Source organism: Haliotis rubra, unplaced genomic scaffold, assembly GCF_003918875.1.
Source record: "Haliotis rubra isolate DU_JTF1 unplaced genomic scaffold, ASM391887v1 Scf504, whole genome shotgun sequence".
Classification (NCBI taxonomy): Eukaryota; Metazoa; Mollusca; class Gastropoda; order Lepetellida; family Haliotidae; genus Haliotis; species Haliotis rubra.
In genome coordinates this window covers 797568-815232 of record NW_025767196.1, presented here as the reverse complement: position 1 = coordinate 815232, position 17665 = coordinate 797568, and the positions used below count along the sequence as shown (strand labels likewise).

At 39.5% G+C, this 17665-nt stretch overlaps 2 protein-coding genes across 2 annotated transcripts; both read right to left on the bottom strand.

Moving 5' to 3' along the window:
• Positions 1-256: 256 nt before the first annotated feature.
• LOC124292007 lies at positions 257-2352 on the bottom strand. Its single transcript, XM_046729079.1, has 3 exons — positions 2111-2352; positions 1518-1754; positions 257-756 (listed from the first exon to the last, which is right to left on the bottom strand). The coding sequence occupies exons 1-3, from the start codon at positions 2325-2327 to the stop codon at positions 401-403; spliced, it is 810 nt and encodes a 269-aa protein (XP_046585035.1). The 5' UTR covers positions 2328-2352; the 3' UTR covers positions 257-400.
• Positions 2353-12115: 9763 nt separating this feature from the next.
• Positions 12116-14319, bottom strand: LOC124292005. Its single transcript, XM_046729078.1, has 3 exons — positions 14238-14319; positions 13236-13472; positions 12116-12680 (listed from the first exon to the last, which is right to left on the bottom strand). Exons 1-3 carry the CDS (start codon positions 14290-14292, stop codon positions 12574-12576), a joined length of 399 nt encoding a protein of 132 aa, XP_046585034.1. The 5' UTR covers positions 14293-14319; the 3' UTR covers positions 12116-12573.
• Between the last annotated feature and the right edge of the window lie 3346 nt (positions 14320-17665).

Below are 17665 nucleotides of genomic sequence, written 5' to 3'. Positions count from 1 at the left end.
ATTTAAGCACCACTCATAATGTTATAAATGTGTTATTTTGGGTTCTTTATGAACCACCGTCGATGCAACACATTAACATGTGACCACAGACAATGACCACACGACTGTCCATGTCGGACACGGGGGCGTGTCGCGTTGACAACTGACTCTTTAATCTCAGCTTCCTCCATAAGAAACAAAACAAATCAAATTATGTTTATGTTTTATTTTAGTAAAACAATTCAAAACAATAAACAGTATCAATACAATACACAAGACTAAATCATATTTCAACAAAGACAGTAAATGGAAGCTCAATCTTTTGGTGGTCGCATTAGCAAATAACACTTTATAGCAGGGATCGGCAAATTGTCTCAAACCTTCAGTCACACTCTTATGGATCTCAGGCTGTCCAGATTGTTTAACTGAGCCACGTAACATAGGCATGACAAAGACCAGTGCCCACACGACCACCGGAACCGATGCTTCGGTTGATGCCGAAGTAGATGTCGTAATTGGGGGAGCCGCCCTCGGAATCCGACTGTCCATTCAAGGCATACAGTAGGTTCGTGTTGAGGTAATAGTTGAACTCTGATCCCCAGTTGTTCCAGATGACGAGGCCGTCGGCGATGATCACGCTGAGACGGTTGGTGATGATGTTGGAACGGGTCAAGAGAATCCCACCTGCGGGACTATTCTGGTCGTTACCATAGATACGAAATGTAGAACTGGTTCCTTGTATTTCGGCATCCCGTGATGTGGTGGCACCATCCCCACCTGTGATGATAAAAGACCTTAAAATCTAGGACATATATATTCATAATATAGTCGTACCAGCTACCGTTCTATCTCGTGCGTTATGAACTTAAATAGAATTAAGTGCTCAGGTCATGATTTCTTGACCTGCGATCACAGGTTGGGTTCAACATAAAAATGGGCTGTATATAACAAAAAGGCAATTCACTTCAATCTTTCAAGAAATGTGCTTTGCTGATGGCGAACTTAGTTGGATATGAGATCCTAAACTGCTGGGTAATAAAGCAAGGACTGCAGTTTGGATATGCTGTGTGAAAACTTTCAAACCTTATTTTACATTGATTTACTCATTTCTGTTCTGAATAAACAATCAAATCAAACAACGCTGTTCAGTTTTCGCCGTTATCAATACCTTCAATCTCTGTGTTAGGCCTTCCATCGTGTGTTGATCTTCCTTAACCTAAGGCAATACACACTCTCCGAAAGTCTTTTCCTATGTTATTATAATTCATACTACTCAAGCAATATGTGGCATTGAAAACGTTAATGTTATGATTCTTTTATTTAACTGATATGGTTCCACACAGTGCAGCTGTTACCTCACCACATGAGTAGTTCCGTCAACAATGTAAGTTAATCATCTCTCGCTTGATATAATCGACAACCGGAAGATTGTCATAAATGCATTGACATCTTAGTGGTAAGTAACAGAACATAATTATCAATCATAATCTTCACTTATCATTTATTGATCGGCACAGATACAACAATAGTTGACCTACCGTATCCATTATTGGTGGGTGAGTCGCCGATGTTGAACACCCAGCCTGATGGGTTGTTGAACCACATGTCAATCAGAACTTTGTTCTTCCTGTTGGCAGACCCAGGAGCACCAAAGCTCAACTTGAGAACGCCCTTCTTCCCGCATGTGCCTGACCCATACAGGGATGTCGCCCAGGACAGAGAACTGCAGCTTTGGAGGGTCGTCCCTGACGTCAGGTCGACAAATAGGTCATATCCTGCAGAAGAAAAAGCACCAATCGTGATGATGGTACCTCAATATTCTTGGTACATATTACAAATAGGCCACATCAAACATACAAGGGTGACGACCAATTTACTTGTTTACAAATTAACTCGACAAGGATGCAAATGATTGGGACCAATACATCAACCAAAGCTATACTTCTCGTTTCTGGGATTGATTAAAAGTCGTTGCTGCTTTGAGAAATTATAATTTGAGCAACAGAACATTAGGCATATTGTGGCAGAAAAGGATCTGCCCACAAAATACGGCTTTTGTCAAAACAAGTCTATACGTATATGAGCTTTAAAGCACGACAAGGTACAACGGTGTTTCCACATATATGCCTACCTGTGACGAGAGAGAAACAACAGAGCACAGCTAATGTTGCAGGTAGTAGGTGATGCATGGCGGCTGCAGGACGGTCAGGTTCTCTCTGTGTCTGGGTTGTATGATGATCTGCGCACAGCGGTCTGTTATATACAGTACCCCGACAGAGATCAGCCAATACGAGAGATTCACAATACGTCATGTATCCGGGAAGTCTCCATACAGGAAGCGTCTTCATGGATGACTTGGTAGCGATTCGTGATAATATCATCAGTTATTAATAACCACAATATCAAGTAAGGGCATATGTTCTTTTGCTTTTTCGACAGCTTGCATTATGTTAAGTGCATGACCGACTTTTGAAAAGCATTGTGATGGTATTTCTGTGCAGCATACACGCACATCACAAATTATGACACAGTATTTGCGATCAGGAATTGACTCTTACTGTGATACAACATTAATATCAATTATAGCAAATCGACTTTTGAAAAGCATTTTGTAATATCTTTCTCTGCAATGAACATTCACATCACACATTATGATCAGTTTTGTGATCTGGAATGTGATACAACTATCACATTAAGCATAGCAAACTTACACAACTATGGTTGTGGCAAAATACAAGTGGACAATGTCTGAGGCATCTCTTATTTCTTATCGGAAACACCCGATATCCAGTTATCCATTCATATAGTTCCATCCAGTGGACCTTTATACCCATAACTAGGGTCCATGCAGGTAGCAAATGTACTGTAAGTCCCCATTGACCCTAGTATGGTGATCTACCTTCAGTTGTTGGCAGTCTATAGCCTGTTTTTATATTGTTTCGTCTTGTATAGTTAAAATGTTTGAAGTTTGATTACTAGTTTTTAAATTTACATCTGTGATAAACTAGTTGTTTTACTGTCCTTCGCTGACAGGCTTTTATAATTTACCTATAATTATTATAAATATATAACTTGATATAGTCACAATATGGCTGAAATACTGCCGATGAAAATTTTACAACTCATTCACCCCATGGACCCTAGTATGGTGATCTACCCTCAGTTGTTGGTGATCCATAGCCCGTTTTTATTTTGTACTGTTGTCTATAATGATTTAATTTTTTGATAGCGTACTAGTTTTAAATTTAATTCTGTGATGCTGTAGTGTATTTACTGTCCTTCAATGACAAGTTTTTACGTTCAAATTTATTGATTTTAATATATATAATTCCATCCACTGGATCTTTACACCCAGAGGAATCTGTATCAGGGAGCAGTTGAGGCTGCTTATCTTCTAGCGTTGGCGATTTAGAATTTTACATGAATAAATGCATTATCAAGGATCTACACTTTTCTGTACTGTTGTACCTATCTCAGGAATGTATCACACGTATTTCTACATTACTATCACAGAAATACCATAACTGTTCACTGATTAAAATAAGTACAATAGTCTCAGATAATATTAAGATTGTATGCGATAGCAGTAGCTGCACTATTAACTCTTACAGAAAATGTACTTGTCTCAACAAGAAAGTTCGTTATCACGACTGAACAAAACATCGTTGCGGATTAGTTGAGTTTGTCTTGTGACACCATTAAGTAAATGCACTCCATCTTCATAAACTCTGTTACTTGTACACAACTTATGGACCACAACGTATTTGTATTTCATGCCGCCCTATGGAAATCATTCATGACTGAATAACTCCCTTTACTCACATTTGTAAACACAAGTTTGATGTTCGTATTCACTGAATCGTGCACAAGCCTGTCCCGAAGCAAAGAGGCATCTATACTATGGGCCGGAGAGCTTCGATGAATAGAGATATGGGTGTGCGAAGAAATGGTTTCTGATTGGATTGACACTAGCAGTCGCTGACAAATCAGACTCCGGAGATTCGATTTATGATTATTGACAACTCCTGATAAGTCTGAATCTTGAAACAGAATGTTAAAAGGAATGTTTACGTATGTATCAACAACAGGAACCACTGCATCAGACTACTTCCTTGTGAAACGAAACACCCCCACAATGTCATCGTTTAAAGGAAGAAGAAGATAGGGCATATACGCCCAAAGGGCCAACGTGACACAGTATGAAGAATAGAGGACCGTGTGGTTTAAACGATACAATAACATCATGCTTGCATTAGAATTTCTGCATGTGACAACATTACATGAATATGACCCACACAAGAAAAGTTTATCTTACATACAATATCATCATCCCTTCCATTACAATGTCCAAAACATACATACGCAATAGTCCCACAGACACAGACAGACAGACACGCACGCACGCACACACGCACACACACACACACACACTGTTTAACATATCGTCTTACCGACAAACCAGCAATATATATAATAAATACAGAGCAAAACCTCTCCCATTCTCTTGGGACGTGAAGAAAGCAAATATCTCCCTTGATGGATATTGATGAAAATATAGAGAAATATTCAACATGGGAACGCACAGTATCTCTGTGTGCGTTTTAACGTACGTGGATACCCAATTAAACAAAGCCAAAAAGCCCTTTAATCCAATACCCGGTAAGTCGAACGTATATGAAGCAAAATATGCATTACGCAAAAATGGAAAGCAGAATTATATGGACATCCATTTCGGAGTATGTGAAAACATCGACTAGTGGAAGGGTAAATATGATAGTCCTGAGGCACTTCACACAATGACGTACGATAGGCATTTTAAAGGTTGATGAAGAATAATATCGTTGTCTCTCTTGCTTGACCAAGGTATAAGAATCTATTCCTTAACATCGATCCATAATATGATAAAGAAGTTGTCATCCAAAAAGTATCATAACTAACTTATACTTCAGACAAATTCTGAAAACCTTAGTGCATAATTTTGATTCTGCATTGGTTAACGTATAGTAGATGTTTCATCTTATTATTCAATGGGTTATTTTTGGCTTCCATTTGCTTGCTAAACCTGTTCTTGCAGTTGTTGCTGGACAGAGTGTTTCAGTGCGAAGCGCGTGTGTGACCACCCGTCAGTTTGTGTGTGTCATCTTAGTCCTACAGTATATTTCATTCCTCACGTCACTGTTCACTGCGGGGCGGTGGGGTAGCCAATAGTGGTTAAATCGTTCCCTCGTCCCGCCGAAGACCCGGGTTCGATTCCCAACATGGGTACGATGTGTAAACCCCATTTTTGGGTGTCCCCCGCCGTTATATTGCTGGAATATAACCGGCTTAAGCCATACTCCCTCACTGTTTCATCAGCTTTACAGGTCTCCCTGTAATATTGCATTTTGACAAACAGGCGAATCACTATCATGCGTCTACACCCTTCACCTGGAACAAATATTTCCAGGGATTGCTTAAACATTACTTGTAATGTCATATCCTAAACGTATAGATTGTTTGATGAGGTCAGGGGAAGTATACTCATATATTATACTTGGCCGAGAATTTCCTCGATACGATATATTATATTAAATATAAATCGTATAATTCAGTTTGACCTTTACAAGTCTCGTAAATGTTGATATGAAAGACGAGGATTGCCCAGTCGCCGAAGACGCCAAAAGGTTCCCTCCCTTCGTGAGTTCGAATCCCACGAAAGGTCTGATTATGTTCCCAGGTTTTTCAGCACAGTACCCGTACTCATGGATTTCACCAAAGCGGCAAAGTAGTACTTGGGCTTTCCTCTCACATTAAGCTGAGATGGTGTAAAATACTAGTATCTGATCTGTTCAACCTTAAACCCAAATAACTTACTTACTTCGTTATCTTTGTCTTATAATAATTGGCCATTTAAATAGCCCTGAACTCCATGCACAGGGACATACTCCAGGCAATATTATTACCCCGGATAACCCAAGCTGTCTGTTAGGCGCTAGAAGGTTAATAGTCATATGACCACCGGGTACCCATTTGCTGCAGGATGAACAGAGCCAATTTTAAACAAACTCACAACTGCCAAAGGTGTGAACACATAGGTGCTTCGTTGTGGGGCAGGACCGAAATCCTAGAAACTCTCAGGAGTCAGCTAGGCTGCCAAACACGGTCACCTATCCAAGGACTCTCCGTGACCAACGTTGCTTAACTTCACCTGATTTGTGACCTGTGCCCATATGAAAGAGGTTTACGGTTGCATGAAAGAATTGCAACCAACACTTAATACACATGAATAAGAAATATGTGCCAAAGTATTACGAACCTTACAAACGTTTTTCATGTTGACATTTCAACATATGATATGGTATTGTACATTCTTAGAAACTGTCCAAGCAATGATCGTAAGTAAACATCAGCATGTCAGCGGTTCTTGTTCCAGTGAAGAAGCCTTATACCTTACCCTTGAGTCAGTGGTACGTGCAATGGATTTCTTATGACTGTGGAGGTGTAGCTCTTTACTATCTTTTACGGAAGCGTAGTAGGGCCACGGTGAAAACAATTTTTGGTCTCACTATCTCCTACGTGGGACTTAAAATCTCCTACGTAGGACATAACATCTTTTACGTAGGACATAATACATTCTACGTAGTAGTACTATCTCCTACGTGGGACTTCATATCTCCAACGTAGGACTTAGTATCTCCTAAGTAGGACTTAGTATCTCCTTAATATCTCCTACGTAGGAGATGATAGATATATATTAACATTTGTGTATATATACAACTAATGTTCCGTGAGGTGAAAGGGACATTGATAAGAATCCTGCGGTTATGTGGATGGGTCACACATAATTATTAAGTCGAGCAACCACGTCATGACTTGATAATGATTTCTTCCATTGTTTTAATATTACATTTTGTGTCTACTTAGAGGCTAGTAATGACTAGAAATTATTTACATTTCGAATCGGGGTACTGAGTGACGCTTAACGTTGTAATTACGATCGTTGACATCCCTATGCCAATCGTAGCAATTGCAGAAAAAATCCCCTTTTAAGGTTTGGATTATGAAGTATGAATCATGAAGTATGGGTATTAATTTGAGAAATTTTTGGTTATGCAGGACGTTATATAGTAGAAATGTGAGTCAGTGAATATTCATGACACTAAGGCAGTGTTGCTACACAGCGTTATTGTGTAAGTGTATTACGGTTGGGTGACGTGAACCTTCTATTGATAAGTGCAGTTATGGCAAATAGGGTGTGGTTATGTTTGATCTTTCATACATACATCTATTCATAGACAGAGGGATGAGGTTATGATATGAAACTCTGGTAATAACACGTCCTCCGCAAGTTGTTGCTTGTCTTCAAATGGGGCTAGATTGGATCGGATACAACGCTCGTTGTTTGCGATTTGTTTGTTCCTGATTATTTACAGGTTGACTTGACTGGGTGGAAAAGTGTTGAGTGCGGCGTAAAACAATACGAAATTCAAAAAGGCAAAGAGTTCTAGTTATTTGTAAACCTCTGTAACACAAAAGCCATATATTGGCCAATGAGCAATGTCGCTCGCATTAAAAACGCCGCATAGCCTACCGACCGGATCCACTTGAAGTCCTCTCGGACCACAAGCACAGATTACTGGGGTTTAGTTCTAACGCAGAATCCCCATGATGTGATATGCCACAAAGTCAACAAGCTGTAATATTTATTCACAAGAAGATGGTAACGTTGTCTTTCATCTTGGAGGAAGGTCAGGGAAAATATTGTTGACAAACAGTTTCTGTGTCGACTTAGCTACTACACTCGACCGGCTTCTGAATCGTGGGAATAACCATGCATAGATTGCCACCGATAGTCTAACACAGGTCTGTGCATGCAGATTATGACCCATGTGCAACGACCTCTGAAATATCTAACGCATAATAGTAAAGTGCGATAAAATCAACATATGACAGTCAACTAACTGCAACGTGTAATAGAGCAGAACTGAACGCAAGGCAGTAAGGTAGAACAGTCGGTCCAACACATGACAGTAATGTGCAAACAATTAGTTCAACACATGACAGTAATGTGCAGCAATTAGTTCAACACATGACTCTAATAGTGAATGAAACAATAGTCTCTAATAGTAAATGAAACACACGATAGTAGACTCTAATAGTAAATGAAACATATGATAGTAGACTCTAATAGTGAATGAAACACATGACTGTATACTCTTAAAGTGACTGAAACAGGGGATTGTTTGCGTGTCTGGGGATTTAAGTCGACCATTTCAAATTAATGTATATTAATGTACTGAACATCATTGAAAACGCACCAGTCTACAATTGTCCATCTTTTCATCATGGATTTCAGCATGACAATGATCAATGAATATAACTAACATGAAGTCGAAGGGCATATCCAGTTGAAAAAATGCTTTAGAAACAAATTCCTGTCCACAGTATGACTCCTAATTCCAAAATGCATCAACATGCAGCCACGCCATGAACAAAGCGCGAATTTCATTCTGAAATCATACTGACTGTGACATTAAAAGCAGGTGTATGAGAACCGATTCTCATTGCTTCACTAACGATTGTGAAACGAGGACAGATCGAGATGCCGAGGTTAACACCTCACGAAAAAAAACGTCCACTAGGCATGATTCAGGTTGGCACCAGCAGCAGAGATATTGCACGACAACTTGGACTTGGCCACTTCACCATCGTTAGGCCTCATAGACGACATCAGCAGAAAGGCAGCACCCGTGACCTTCAATGATCTTGGCAACAACGTGTTACGATCGCCATATTGACCATATCAGTGATTGAACACTGCCGACTGCCAGGACTGCCGCACTAGTTCTGGGTTGACGTCGGGGTCATCAGCGCTGACTCCATGCGACGCCGTCTACACGCTACAGGGCTCCATGCTCGACGTCTTACGTTGGACTAATTCTGACTGACAGACACCGTAATGAGCGTATGCAATGGGCTAGCAGGCATTTTCAGTAAAGGTTACAACAATGGCATGGTGTGCTAGTCACTGACGAGTCACGTCTTCATCTACGTAATGCTGACGGCCGATTACGTGTTTGGCGTAGACGTGGTGAACGTTATGCTGATGAGTGTGTGGTTCAGACAGACCTTTGGGTGGTGGGAGTGTCATGGTCTTGGGTGGAATAAATTACAATCACAGGACTGCCTTCATGTCTGTCAAGGGAGAGTTAATGCCCTTTATTACCGTGAGCAGATTCTTCAGAATCACACCGTATCTGTCTTCAATCACCACCAAGATGTCCATACTTTCAACAGGACAACGCAAGGGCACACACAACAAGACTTTCCATGCAGTATCTGGCCCAGCAACACATCCAGGTTATTCATTGGCCAGCACAGTCGCCAGATGTATCCCCATGGAGCATTAGTGGGACGAATTTGGTCAAAGTCTTTCGCGGCGACAACAGAAGCGAAACATCCGGAAACCTGAGGCTACACTACTGCAGAAGTGGAATGCCATACTCAAGAACTCTATTCGGACGCTTATTGACTCAATGAGGAGACGTTGAACTGCCTGCGTCAGTGCAAAATGGTGGTCACACGCGATATTGACTTTTCGACCCCACGTGTGTTGATCCTTTGACTGTGGAACATTTCAATGAATGAGCGTCTTTTTCTGTGTTGTTGTTTTTGTCAATCGTCCATCTGTTATTATCCACTCAAAAATATCAATTCCTTACACGTGTTTTTCAATAATCTGAACTTTTATAAGTGGTGCGTTTTCAATGAAGTTCAGTATATATATCGCTCATCTCCTACGTAAGAGATATTGTATGTCCTACGTAGGAGATAATATGTAGGAGATATCCCACGTAGGAGAGACTATAGGAGATATTAAGTGCTACTTAGGAGATATTAAGATACTTAGGAGATTAACTTAACTCCTATGCAGGTTATACTAAGTCCTACGTAAGAGATATTAAGTCCTACGTAGGAGATATTAAGCACTTTGTAGAAGATACTAAGTCCCACGTTGGAGATACTAAGTCCTAAACAATTGGAGGTACTTTGTACGTAACAGATACTAAGTTCTAAGTCCCACGTAGGAGATACTATGACCTACGAAGGACATTTACTAGTAATTACCATTAAATGGCAACTTAGTCAACATGGAGGATTAAATCTATTAAAAACATGATAGACATTGAAAGATGCGTTATTGAAATAGGAGTGAAGTACCGTTCACTTTCTTTGTGTTTGTCAGAGAATCGGGCACGTAAAACAAGACACACTTCTTTGAGAGGCATTAAGAAGTTGGAGCAGTAAAGAAGGATAACAATATATGGATGAACAACGTCTTTATTGCTGTGAGAGCGACGTTTCAGTGTAGGTTCTAACACCGTTATCAAGCAAGTGATGAACAGCATGAGGATGGAGACAGACAGACAGACAGACAAGTGCTAATTTGCTTCAATGAGTTGGACTAACCGTCCCTCGTGTTTTCTACAGAGATTTACATTTGTGCCGGACAATGGCGGCTTTTCATACAAACACAGTTTAATATACTTAGCCAAATACAGCAATGACAATTGCACTGCATTTACACTGCAACAGTTGTATTCATTAAATTCATTTGGAGGTTCCCAGTAATATTTATCTATTTATTTTACCGTTTGTATGGTGATTGGGACACACAAGCAAGAAATGGTATTCGTCCTCTATGACATGTGTACCAGATTGCAAACAAAATTCAAAAAATCTCAAAATTCTATCGATGTTTTTGTAACGTCCTGTTTCAATTTGTAGCTTATGGCATGATATTCTAATCTTTGTTAGATAGCATCGTAGATTCTGTGGAATCAAATTAAGATAAGAGTCATATTCAAACACCTGTTTAACTTTCCAATACAATACATGTATAAGTTTACTACTCTTCTCTCTAACTCACTTCTGCATACAATTATCATTCATGCGTGGTTTAAATGAGGCTACAAATGACATGCAATCACCAGAATACGGATCTAGCCAAACATATGCATAACCATTTTTACACAACAATTCCTTTACACTGAGTAACACAATTTGTTTCACCTTTTCTCAATTAAGTAGTGATATGTTATATGCAGCTTTCAAGACCATGTTTTCAGTGTATAACAATTTAAACCAGTAATGTAAAACTCTACAATATCTGTTTACGCACAGTGGTATTCTACCAAGTTCACTTTAAACTGCTGCATTGATGCTTTAGGATGGACATGTAATATTTTCTTACAAAACCTAAGATGTATTTTTTCTTTTTCCGGAGCATAATGTAAGTCCCATATCCCATAACCATAGCTGAGACGAATGAAACCAAGAGTTGACACCAAGTTTTGGGTGAGAAAACTCCACACCTTAGTGAGAGGACAAAACATTCATAGACTTCAGGCCCTTCCCTGCAAGAGTTTTCTGAACAAATGAAAAAGATCCAGAGTAAGAATATGATAACCGAGATAGTTAAAATGATCCACAATTTCCAAATCCTGACCCTTTAATCGTCCCAAACTCATTATTTTCATTATTTCTTCTTTTACCCTTTGGCGAAAAACCATAACCTTAGTCTTACTAAAATTGACATGCAAACCCCATTCTGCACAGTACTCTTGCAAGATATTTATATGACACTGTAATCCTTCAGGAGTTTGAGAGACAACAATCATATCAATATGGTGGAAATATCAATGATGAGGATCTTCGGTGAGTTGGTAGGGGGTAGGTAATAACCTTGGTCACGGTTGTTTGATGGTTTCGGTTTTTATGTGGATAGCTTACTGATTTTAAAGTCTCAAGTTGTTAACTTTTTGGTTCTGTCCCATTGGATACTATGGTCGGTATTGTCTTGGACGAGGTCTGATGCTCTTTGATTCGGGTTTTGAGGGGTCTTGATGTTTTGCCTACATAATCCTGTCCACAATCGCATGGGACGAACAATATAGAACTGTGCAAATTTAAGCACCACTCATAATGTTATAAATGTGTTATTTTGGGGGTTTTATGAACACATGTCGATGCAACACATTAACATGTGACCACAGACAATGACCACACGACTGTCCATGTCGGACACGGGGGCGTGTCGCGTTGACAACTGACTCTTTAATCTCAGCTTCCTCCATAAGAAACAAAACAAATCAAATTATGTTTATGTTTTATTTTAGTAAAACAATTAAAAACAATAAACAGTATCAAAACAATACACAAGACTAAATCATATTTCAACAAAGACAGTAAATGAAAGCTCAATCTTTTGCTTGTCGCATTAGCAAATAACACTTTATAGCAGGGATCGGCAAATTGTCTCAAACCTTCAGTCACACTCTTATGGATCTCAGGCTGTCCAGATTGTTTAACTGAGCCACGTAACATAAGCATGACAAAGACCAGTGCCCACACGACCACCGGAACCGATGCTGCGGTTGATGCCGAAGTAGATGTCGTAGTTGGGGGAGCCGCCCTCGGAATCCGACTGTCCATTCAAGGCATACAGTAGGTTCGTGTTGAGGTAATAGTTGAACTCTGCTCCCCAGTTGTTCCAGATGACGAGGCCGTCGGCGATGATCACGCTGAGACGGTTGGTGATGATGTTGGGACGGGTCAAGAGAATCCCACCTGCGGGACTGTTCTGGTCGTTACCATAGATACGAAATGTAGAACTGGTTCCTTGTATTTCGGCGTCCCGGATGTGGTGGCACTGTCTCCACCTGTGATGATAAAAGACAGTAACATGTAGGATACAGGACACATCAAGTTGGAATCATATCAGGTGAAGGTTATAGAATGGAAATTTGGGATCCATCAACAAACCTGAATTGTTTTAAATTTCCCTGTAGTCAATTATTCTGAGACAATAATTTCGGGCATCAAAGAAACCTAACTGAATGTATAATATGTTACTGAAGGATACCTGACAACCTATGCAGCCAATGATATGTTTATAATGTATTCTTGCACCAGAGAGGGTGACCGTGAGCAAAACAATCTCCTTGCTAAATGTAGCTTAAACTCCTACTCAATCTATGCAAATAAACAAATCTGATGGTGTTATTTATAAAAGTAACTTTTGATCATGACCAATTAACGTTTATTCCATACTTATGCATACTTATTCCTGTACTTATTACATTAATTACCTTGTGCTTTTTCAGCGCTCAAAATATTCAAATGAGGATAAATTATTATTAACATATGGTAGTAAAGCCGTAGTTTTGAATAATATGCAATGTCAAACATAATGTTATCAATATAAGATAGCTTACCGTATCCGTTGTTGGTGGGTGAGTCGCCGATGTTGAACACCCAGCCTGATGGGTTGTTGAACCACATGTCAATCAGAACTTTGTTCTTCCTGTTGGCAGACCCAGGAGCACCAAAGCTCAACTTGAGAACGCCCTTCTTCCCGCACGTGCCTGAGCCATACAGGGATGTCGCCCAGGACAGAGAACTGCTGGTATGGAGGGTCGTCCCTGACGTCAGGTCGACAAATAGGTCATAGCCTTAGAGAAGAAAAGGAAAATAATTTACATATAATTTCAGGATGGTGACACAATGGTGACACAATGGTGACACAATACTATCACTTAGCTGGTTATTTTCCGTTTATGTGCAATAGAATAGACCATATACATGTACATCTTTGCCTGTTCCTTTTCGTCACTTGAAGATTTATATTTCGATTTCTAGGAAATAATAATTTCTTTTGTTGTTTGATGCTTCATCATGGAATCGAACAACAACATGGGTAAATGAAGCAAAGTATTGTGTGAAAATACATTGCAGATAACTGAATGTTATTTTTGTCCAGGAGTGTAGTATAACTAAATTTAGGAGCTTAAATGTATGCCTCTCAGTGGACAATATTTTAAATTAGTGATATCATATTAAATCAGAAACATGGGTGGTGCTAAGACAACTCCTACGTGGTTTTTTTCTCCTGTAATTCTAAATAAATTATTCAATAATCGAACAAATTATTTTGCATGTCACACAACTGATGATAGTTATCTAAAGACATCTTACGTTTAAAAATCAAAATTGCTTTTAGCCACAAATTTACATTTTAAACTTGCTTGAGGTATTTTACACGTAGATTTTGCTTCTAACGCAGAAATGTAAATGTGTTATTTCGACAGGTAATGGAGCCTGATTATTCTCTGGCGTTGAGGTTTTGCAGGTACAAACAGTCTACAGAGCGTTAATGTCCCACGGCCAATAGCTTACAAACGAATGAATATCAAGATATGACATTTAAATTTGTTTACCTGCTACACAGCAAACGCAACATATCGCTGCTACTATTGTCGATAGTTGAAGCATTGTGAAGATGATAATGCTGACTTCAGTCTTCGGTTTGGGAGATAATACAGGGGTACACGCTCCATCAATATATATACACTGTCCCCGACACAGATCCAGCCAATGACAGCGTACTGAGGGACGTCATCGGATACATTTGTGTGTAAACAGTCGATTGATTGACAAAGACGTTGGCTGTGACGCTGTGAACGAAAGGCAGGCTTACCTCAATAGCTTCAGGGTGCGGGGTTAATTTATTGTTCGCGACTGTTTGACGAACTTCGTCATAACGTCGATTCCCGGAACACGAAACGAAAAAATATCCGGTAGCATTACAATTGTTTGATATTGTTGTCAGTGTTGGAGTCCAACTGGAAACTACTCGTGTCATTTAAAGATATTTTACACGAAATTCTTAAATATAACCACGATTTAGGCGAAGTGCCCAGCCTTCAGTTATGCACATGTATTTATCTCCATCTTAACGTGTATGACGTGTGGTACGTCTCATGGCACCCGGACAAGGACAAGAGATAAACACTTTTGAGCATTAATTCTGAGTCTGTTGTCCCAAATGTTAAAATTTCCGCTCAACGAACCCTCAACAAATGCTCATCATCTTATTAATTACACGTAACACAGATGCTAGATCCTCGTCGCCATGTTTAATGTCATGCCGGTGGACCACGCTTAGCTCACCATAGCGAACACCATGTAGTTGTTTCTTTAAAACATCTTTATGAGGTAGATGAAATCGTTCGCGGAACTCTGTTGTAAGTAGAGATTTTTATGATTATGGAAAGTTTATGTCTTAATGTCACCTTTTCGTGAACACATGGCATAATCCCTATTTGTAGTGATTCATATTACATGTTTATCATATGGTCGTAATTGCACTATTATGGGAATCAATATTTTTGTCACTTTTGTTTCAAAGTTGGGACATGAAAAAGATGTTTTATAAATATTTTTCTACATTAAATAGTCTCTTTCAAAATTGTTTTACAGCCAGTCATACTGCGATACACATTTTTATTCGTGTCATGCTAGTCTTTAAAACGTGACCAGGCCCCGATTTCTCGAAACAAACTTAAGTCTGAGTTTTGACTTAAGTTGAGTTTTTACTCAAATTTGAGAAAATGCATTTCGCAGAATGACTAAAATCGATAATAAACTCAAACATAGTAGACAATTTGAGTTTGGTGGATAGATTACTTAAGATGTTTGGGCTCTTTTATTTAAAAAATGCAGTTGAGTTTAAAATTCAGCTGTTTCAAATTGTCAAACTCAGTTTGAAATTTGAGTAAAAACTTAAGTTTGTTTCGAGAAATCGGGGCCAGATTGCTAATCTTATCGACTGGACTGGAAGGGGAGCTGATAAAGATTATATTATTATTATTATCATTAAAATGATCTGCATTATCAGACTTAATCACGGTGTTGCCAGACAGACGTTTTTGATGATTTGTGTCGTTATTTTCCATTGGTTTAGACTTAACTGCATATGGATATAGGGTTGGGTTTAAACATTCAGAGAGGGATGTTACACAGTATATGGTCGTGCAAGTTCGTGGTATACAATGGACTCAAGTAATGGCGCAAAGGATTCCCCTTAAACATTATGTTATGTTCAAAATCTTGCACAGCAAACATGCCGTTCTTGTTTTATTTGTTTGTTTGTTTATTTGTTAGTATGCAATATTTCAGCGGTGTTTGGTGGGATTATTGTGATTATCACCATGAGCATCGATCTAAGACGGGGTGGGGTGGGTGGGGGGATGGGGGTGGGGGTGTTTTGGTTGGTGTTAGCCAGCCTAGTGGTTAAAGCATTCGCTCGTCACGCCGAAGGCCCGGGTTCGATTCCACATGGGCAAAATGTGTGTACCCATTTTTTCTGGTGTCACCCGTCGTGATATTATTGGTATATTGCATAAAGTGGCCTAAAACCATACTCACTCACTCACTATGATTGGGACATTTTGACATTTGTCAACAATGTCAGCAAGCCTGACTGTCCGGTCCTGTTTGTCAAACACCCCTGATGTTCACGGGCCACATCCTGAATGTGGCGATTAGGGTTAAAACGGGACGGGAACACGAAGGTACACGAAGGTCAATTGTTATGAGTGCTCGAGTGCTCATATTGAACGCCCGGAGGCGATAGATCTGAGGTCGGACAGCGATTGAGACATCTCGTCGGGTTGGGTGAATGCTCGCCAAGAAAAGGTTTAGAAATGAATTTTAAAACGCAATTTTTCCGCACTCTGAGACAAAATCCTGTGACGAGGTTGCTCCTGTCACAATGACATATTCATGTGAAGTGCAAGTTCTAGTGTCAGATGTTGAACCTACTGGTGTGGGTAAATACAAGCATTTGTCCTTTTCCACCAACAAGACCGCTGTTTTAGTTTCATCTCGTCTTACTTACATCTTGATAAACTGATGTAGACAGTGTCTTCCCTTACATTTTGATAAACTGACTTGGACAGTGTCTTACTTACATCTTCATAAACTGACGCGGACAGTTTCTTAGATACATCTTCATAAACTGACGTAGACAGTGTCTTACTTACATCTTCATAAACTGACCTGGACAGTGTCTTACTTACATCTTCATAAACTGACACGTACAGTTTCTTAGATACATCTTGATCAACTTACTTTGACAGAGGTAAGTCTGAATAAAAGCAGAAAATGCATATTAATAACAGATAAACTGATTGTGCCATACAAGAATGTAAGTTAATGGGTTAATTTACATAGCCAGGCTTATTCATGACTACACAATGAATACACACTTTCTCAGTAAAGTACAGATTCTAGTACTTTTGTTGGGTTGAGTTCCATCCGGGATTCGAACCCACACCACCAGAGTCAAGCACCTAATCGCGAGCACACAAAGGCAGCCGCCTAACCAATTACTAGCATTACCCTTTCTGAAGCACACATTCTAGTAGTTTTGAGGGGTTGAGTCTCATTCGTGCTTTGATCCCCATACTCTCGGATCATGATATAAGATTTAAGTCCCGTTGTGTGATGTTGCCGGAACATTATCAAATGCGGCGTAAAAAAATACTGAACTCACTTAACACACGCACACTATAGATGCTGTTAAAGATTCAAAAACAGAAAAGAAACATCCACTTGACAGCACTTAAACCTTACTAATTGGTACTTATCGCATATAGCGTGGGAGAAAAAACGCCACGGTCGTAGAGCTACCCAGCTAACAATTTCACAGTGTTACAGCGTTATTCTGTGGACTCCCATTTACCTTATCACAACGTTGTGACGTGACGTTGAGATGTGTCATTTTCACGTCGTCACATTGTTAAAGTTATTTGATGCTAACGTCTTTTACGTTGTCTTAAAGTTCTATTTACCTAATATATTC

Excerpts from the sequence above, each read along its gene's own strand:
- LOC124292007 (XM_046729079.1), bottom strand. The coding sequence starts at position 2,327 with ATGAAGACGCTTCCTGTATGGAGACTTCCCGGATACATGACGTATTGT. Across the intron at positions 1,755-2,110 it reads TTGTTTCTCTCTCGTCACAG|GATATGACCTATTTGTCGAC; the intron begins GTAGGCATATAT and ends TTTCTTCTGCAG. Across the intron at positions 757-1,517 it reads ACCCACCAATAATGGATACG|GTGGGGATGGTGCCACCACA; the intron begins GTAGGTCAACTA and ends TTATCATCACAG.
- LOC124292005 (XM_046729078.1), bottom strand. The coding sequence starts at position 14,292 with ATGCTTCAACTATCGACAATAGTAGCAGCGATATGTTGCGTTTGCTGT. Across the intron at positions 13,473-14,237 it reads TTGCGTTTGCTGTGTAGCAG|GCTATGACCTATTTGTCGAC; the intron begins GTAAACAAATTT and ends TTCTTCTCTAAG. Across the intron at positions 12,681-13,235 it reads ACCCACCAACAACGGATACG|GTGGAGACAGTGCCACCACA; the intron begins GTAAGCTATCTT and ends TTATCATCACAG.